This window comes from Otolemur garnettii, unplaced genomic scaffold, assembly GCF_000181295.1.
Source record: "Otolemur garnettii isolate 467f Iridium unplaced genomic scaffold, OtoGar3 scaffold00046, whole genome shotgun sequence".
Classification (NCBI taxonomy): domain Eukaryota; kingdom Metazoa; phylum Chordata; class Mammalia; order Primates; family Galagidae; genus Otolemur; species Otolemur garnettii.
The window spans coordinates 3,031,780-3,038,238 of NW_003852441.1; the positions used below are offsets into that span (position 1 = coordinate 3,031,780).

The 6,459-nt window shown below is 49.1% G+C and overlaps 1 protein-coding gene across 1 annotated transcript in view; it reads left to right on the top strand.

Moving 5' to 3' along the window:
* The first annotated feature begins 3,073 nt into the window (after positions 1-3,073).
* Positions 3,074-6,459, top strand: part of UBB (ubiquitin B) — a 3,909-nt gene continuing 523 nt past the window's right edge. Inside the window, 2 exon segments of the mRNA XM_023514052.1 lie at positions 3,074-3,189; positions 6,122-6,459. The exon segment at positions 6,122-6,459 is cut by the window's right edge and continues 1 nt beyond it. Coding sequence (XP_023369820.1) covers positions 6,128-6,459 — 332 coding nt within the window. The 5' untranslated portion in view covers positions 3,074-3,189; positions 6,122-6,127.

Below are 6,459 nucleotides of genomic sequence, written 5' to 3' on the forward strand. Positions count from 1 at the left end.
TTGTTTTTCGAGAAAGTCTGATTCTACTGACCCAGGCTAGAGTGCTATCAACTTAGCTCACAACAATCTCAAATTCCTGGGTTCAAGCATCCTCCTACCTGAGCTTCCCAAGTAAATGGGACTATAGGCAGGAGCCACCACACCTGGCTAATTTTTCTATTTTTAGTAGAGACAGGGTCTCACTCTTCCTCGGGCTGGTCTTGATCTCCTGAGCTCAAGCAATCCACCTGCCTCAGCCTCCCAGAGTGCTAGGATTTACAGGCCCTGAATTACCATTCCCGGCCTTCTCACGGATTTTTATTAAAAGACATCTAAGCCAAGTAAAATCACTTAAAATCAATTCCTCCTTGTTTCTTTCAAAGGAACTGCCAAAACAAAAACCATTTGCCTATGGAGAGTAAATACTGTGTTATACAGTCTTTTTGCTTTGTATTTTAAGTGCAAAGTTGTCCCTCCAATTGAACAAAAAGGAAAATCTCAGTTTATTCATTGAATAAACATCTATTGAGCACAGTGCCAAGCGTTGTGCCAGATTATCAAATTGCTGATCTTAGAAAGTTCATTGTGTTATTCTCCAATACGTTTACAAGTTTCCTTTTACAATTTAGTGTTATTACTAGAAGTTCCACTTATAAATAGACCATTAAAAATTAATCTTGTTTATGGTTCAAGTACAACATACACCTTCCTTCTGAAAACATTTTTCTATGTTGAGGTTGCCAAATGACCTACTTTAGGAAAACATTTAACCAGGAGGCTGTATGACTAACTTAGTTCTGGCAACTGCTAGAAACTCCCAATGAGGTCATCATGCCAGTCAAGAGATTTGTATTCCTGTTCAATCTACGGATCAACACACATAACTCAGCAGGAGTTCCTGGTTAGGCTAACAAAAACGAGAATTTGTATTTTGCTGGGAAGGCTGAGGCAGGTGGATTGCCCGAGCTGATGAGTTTGAGACCAGCCTGAGCTAGGGTGAGAACCTGTCTTTACTAAAAATAGAAAAATTGGCCAGGCATGATGGTACATGCCTGCAGTCCAGCTACTCAGGAGGTTGAGGCCAGAGAATTGCTTCAGCCCCAATGGTTTGAGGTTGCTGTGAGCCGGGACTCCACAACATTTAACCCCAGTGTGACTGAGCGGAACAATGTCTCAAAAAAAAAAAAAAAATTGCCGGGCACAGCTGTTCACTTCTGTAATCCCAGCAATTGGGAGGCCAAGACGGACGGATGGCTGGAGCTCAAAAGTCAAGACCAGCCTGAGTCACAGGGAGACCACGTCTCTAAAAACAGCTGGGTGCCTGTAGTCCCATCTACTTCGGAGGCTGAGGCAAGAGAAGCACTTGCGCCCAACTTTGAGGTTGCTGTGAGCTGTGACGCTACAGCGCTCTACCCAGGGCAACAAGACTCTGTCTCAAAAAAAAAAAAAAAAAGAAAAATTCATACTTTGTAGACATTTTATAAACTACCTCAAAAAATCTGATTCACTTCCAAAATCATGTTAAAGAAGCTGTTTCTATTTGCAACACATTCAAGACAGTACACAGGAGATCATAATTTTAATGTAACCCAAAGCTGTTTAGGTGTTAAGTCATCCAATACACCTGCCTGCCGACATATTTATTTTTGAGACAGTTTACTTATTTATTTTTTTTGAGACACAGTCTCACTTTGCCACCCACAGTAGAACCCCTTAACATCACAGCTCACAACCTCAACTCTTGGGCTCAAGTGATCCTCTTGCCTCAGCCTCCCAAGTAGCTGGGACTACAGGCGTAGCCCGCCACAACCCACGGCTAACCGACATAGTTTCTCAACGTTAAGCTCAGATATGTTGACGTTTAATGACTAGTTTACCTAATTGTATTAATATGCACACTTCCAGGCTTCTGCCTTTGCTGTGGTGTCAGGTGAACAAGCCATTTTCATGTTTATATAACCCCGGGAGGCCCAGGGATCCAGACACTCCCTCCTTACCTCCCTGGGGTTATGTCCTTGAGGGACGCCCGGCCACGCCCGGCATGTAGGGAGCCCAGCCGCGTGGCCCCAGCTGATCCCCACCTTTCATATGCTTGCATTAACAAGGATGCCAATGTTAGCAGGTCAGAAGCTTTCCGGCAGGTGAATTCCCCTTTCTCAAGGTGGATGTTCAGTTCCCTAATCCGCACTTTTTTTCTACCAGCTTGGAGAAACAGCAAAGAGGGAGAAGGATTTGCAGGTACTGTCGGAGGCAGAGGTGACCCCGGCCACCTATCACCTAGAGGCAAGCCTGGGCCGAGGGGCCTCCGTACCGGAGACGGTACCATTTTGCAGCCCAATTGAGCTCATAACCTCGTTACGCGACTCGAGTAAGACAAAGCAACTACAGAGGCGTCATTAAAGCTCCGTAACCTTATGCTAAGAGCAAAAATAAAAAACCGGCCAGTGTGTGAGGGGCGCGCTCTTTTTAAAGCCAGCGGAGGGGATTGTGCTTCACAGTTGCCACCGGGTGACGCGCCACTCCGACCCTGAGCACTCCTAAACTAGAGCCGCACTGGCCCGCCAAACTCGCCGCGCGACCTCCTCCTTCCCGGCCAATGACCACAAAACGCCGGGCTTTGGAAGCGAGAGCAAAAGACCCCTCCTCCACCTTCATCCGGAAATACTATTCTTTCTGGAAAGCGCGCGCCTGTGGCGCGCGCGCACTCAGTATCTTAGCAACGCCCGTGCTTAGCTACTCTAGCCTGAGCCTAGCAACAACGAGTCCGCGGCGTCCCGACCAATCATCGCCAGCTTCGCCTTCACACGCCTCACCAATCAGCGCCGACGCTGCAAGGAAGTTTCCAGAGCTTTCGAGGACGGTTCCTTTAACTGGAATTCATCCGCCTGATAATTTTCCTAAAGGAAAAAAAGGAGCACTTAGGGAGAGGGAAGATAATTTTTTAGGATCCTTTCTTACAGCTGCGATAAATTTGGAGCGCAGCTGGAAATCCTAACTGTGTTGAGACGGTTGGGCGGAGCGAACTACTTTCAGTGGCGCCTGGAGACGGCGGCTACGTAGCAGTGAAGAGTCCGTACCAGACGTTGCATAAATTCCAGCTCCGCCGAACCGAAGCATTCAGTAGCAACTGGATTTTCAGAGTGGCTGTTAGTGAGCGTTAAGCGGTCGAACGTGATCGAACCTTTGTAGCGTCTTCGCGTTTGTCAACAGGTACTGGCCTGCAGCGATCGAGACTTGGGGAGGCTTAAGAGGGGGCTTAAGTGAGGTTGAAGCTGGCGGTTTCCTGGGGCTGTGTGGGCCTCTGGGGGAGGGGAGGGTGAGGTGACGCGGAGCCGGCCTCCCGGAAGCGGGGCCTACTTTACCTGCGCCGCGGGGGCGGCGGCGCGCGCATCGCAGACGCCAACGGGCGCTTAACCGATGGAGGTTCCGTCGCGTTTACCTCAGAGCGGGGAGGTGGAAAAGAGGTAGTTTCTGTAGCTTCTCAAAACCTTTCATTTTGAATACCAATGTGGAGAATGTTTATTTTTTGAAGGGAGAAGTTTTACGGGTCTTGAGGATTTGGCTTTTTTACCTTATCTTTCTAGTTAGGGGACATTTAGTGCGAAGTGGGGGGAATTTAAATATCGGGACCAGTTAGGGAAGAAACCTCTAGATAATCATTTAGAAAGGCGTTTTTTGTTTTTGAGACTCTCGCTGTGTCACTCTCGGTAGAACCCCGTAGCGTCACAGTTCACAGCAACCGCAAACTCTGAGGCTTAAGCGATTCTCCTGCCTTAGCCTCCCATGTAGCTGGGACCACAGGCGCCCTCCACAACGTCCAGCTACATTTTTGGTTGTAGTTGTCATTGTTTTCGGCAGGCCCAGGCCGGGTTCGAACCCGCCACCTTCGGCGTCTGTGGCTGGCGCCGTAACCACTGTGCTATTAGCGGGGTTTGGCGCCCGGTTATTTTTATTTTAAAGAGACACGAGTCTCATTTTGTCGCCCTCGGTAGAGTGCCCTGGAGTCACAGTTTACAGCAACTTCCAACTCCTGGGCTTAGGCAATTCTCTTGCCTCAGCATCCCCAGGAGCTGAGACCACAGGCGCCCACCATAAGGCCCGGCTATTTTTTTGTTGTTGTTGCAGTCTGGTCAGGGCCACGTTAGAACCCGCCACCTTCGGTATATGGGACTGGCGACCAGTGCCTCCCAGCCTGGCTATTTTTTGAGATGGGATCTGGCTCCGGCAGGTCTTTAACTCGTGAGCTCAAATAAGGCACCCGCCTCGGCCTCCTAGAGTGCTAGGGTAGCAGGTGTGAGCCGCCCAGCCGGGCCAGAAAACATTTTTTTTTTCTTGAGACAGTATCAAGTTGTCACCTTGGGTAGAGTGCTGTGGCATCACATCTCATAGCAATCTCCAATCCTTGGGCCTAAGCGATTCGCTTGCCTCAGCCTCCCCAAATAGCGGGGACTACAGGCGGTCACCATAATGCTCAGCTATTTTTTGGTTGTAGTTATCGTTGTTTGGCAGGCCCAGGTTGCATTCGAATTTGTACACTCCCGTGTATGTGGCTGGCTGGCGCCCTAGCTGCTGAGCTACAGGCATTGAGCCAGAAGGCATTTTTATTTTTTATTTTATTTATTGAGACAGTCTCAAGCTGTCCCCCTGGGTAGTGCGCTGTGGCATCACAGCTCACAGCAACCTCCAACTCCTGGGCTCAAGTGAGTTTCCTGCCTCAGCCTCCCAAGTAGCTGGGGCCACGAGTGCCTGCCAAAACGCCTGGCTATTTTTTGGTTGCAGTCATCATTGTTGTTTGGTGGGCCGGGGCTGGATTCGAACCCACCACCTTAGGTGTATGTGGCTGGCACCTGAGCCACAGGCGCTGACCCGAAAGCATGTTTTTTTATTAGGTGACTGAAGCGAGTCTAGTAAATACTAAGGAAGGCTTGTGAGATGTCAATATGTTTTAAGGCGTTTTAAAAGTTTAAGCTTTGGTTTTAATGAATTTATTAAATTTTTTTTCTTTCTTTGACAGAGTCTCATTTGGTCACTATTGGTAGAATGCTGTGAGCTAAGAGCTCCTGGGCTCAAGCGATCCTCTTGCCTCAGCCTCCCAAGTAGTGGGGAATATAGGTGTTGGCTACTTTTTAGAGATGTGGTCTGGCTCAGACTGGTCTCCAACCTGGGAACTCAAGCAGTCTGCCCACCTCAGCCTTCCAAGTGCTAGGATTATAGGCATAAGCCACTGTGCCTGGCCAAATTTATTGAGTGGGTTGTTTTTTTTTTTGGAGACAGAGCCTCAAGCTGTCCCCCTGGGTAGAGTGCCATGGCATCACAGCTCACAGCAACCTTCAACTCCTGGGCTCAAGCGAGTCTTCTGCCTCAGCCTCCCAAGTAGCTGAGACCACAGGCGCCTGCCACAACACCCAGCTTGTTTTTTTGGTTGCAGCCATTATTGTTTGGCAGCCCCAGCTGGATTTGAACCCGCTCCCTTAGGTGTATGTGGCTGGTGCCTTAGCCACTCGAGCCACAGGCGCCAAGCCCAAATTTATTAAATGTTTAAGATTTTGAGATGAGGCTTGGAGCCTGTAGCTCAGTGGCTAGGGCAACCAGCCACATACACCAGGCTGGAGGGTTAGAATTCAACCTGGGCCTGCCGAACAACAGTGACAACCAATTACAACAAAAAATAGCCAGGTGTTGTGGCAGACACCTGTAGTCCTAGCTACTTGGGAGGTTGAGGCAGAGAATCCCTTAAGCCTAAGGGGTTTTTTTTTGGAGACAGAACCTCAAGCTGTTGCCCTGGGTAGCGTGCTGTGGCATCACAGCTCTCAGCAACCTCAAACTCTCGGGGGTTAAGTGATTGAATTGCCTCAGCTCCCAAGTAGCTGGGACTATAGGTGCTTGCCACAACGCCCAACTATTTTTGTTGTTGTTGGCAGTTGCATTGCATTTTAGCTGGCCAGGGCCAAGTTCCCACCAGCCTAGGTGTCTGTGGCTGGCACCCTGCCAACTGAGTTATGGGCCCTGCCTAAGCCCAAGGGTTTGTGGTTGCTGTGAGTCTTGATGCCATGGCACTACCCAGGGTGACAAGGTGAGACTTTCCCAAAAAAAAAAAAAGATCTTGAGGTGATAATACAGTGATGTTTTATTTTTAAATTAGGTCAAAATGCAAATCTTCGTAAAAACCCTGACTGGCAAGACCATCACCCTGGAGGTGGAGCCCAGTGACACCATTGAGAATGTGAAGGCCAAGATCCAGGATAAAGAAGGGATCCCTCCCGACCAGCAGAGGCTCATCTTTGCAGGCAAGCAGCTGGAGGATGGTCGCACTCTTTCTGACTACAACATCCAGAAAGAGTCAACCCTCCACCTGGTCCTGCGCCTGAGGGGTGGTATGCAGATCTTTGTGAAGACCCTGACCGGCAAGACCATCACCTTGGAGGTGGAGCCCAGTGACACCATTGAGAATGTGAAGGCCAAGATCCAAGATAAAGAAGG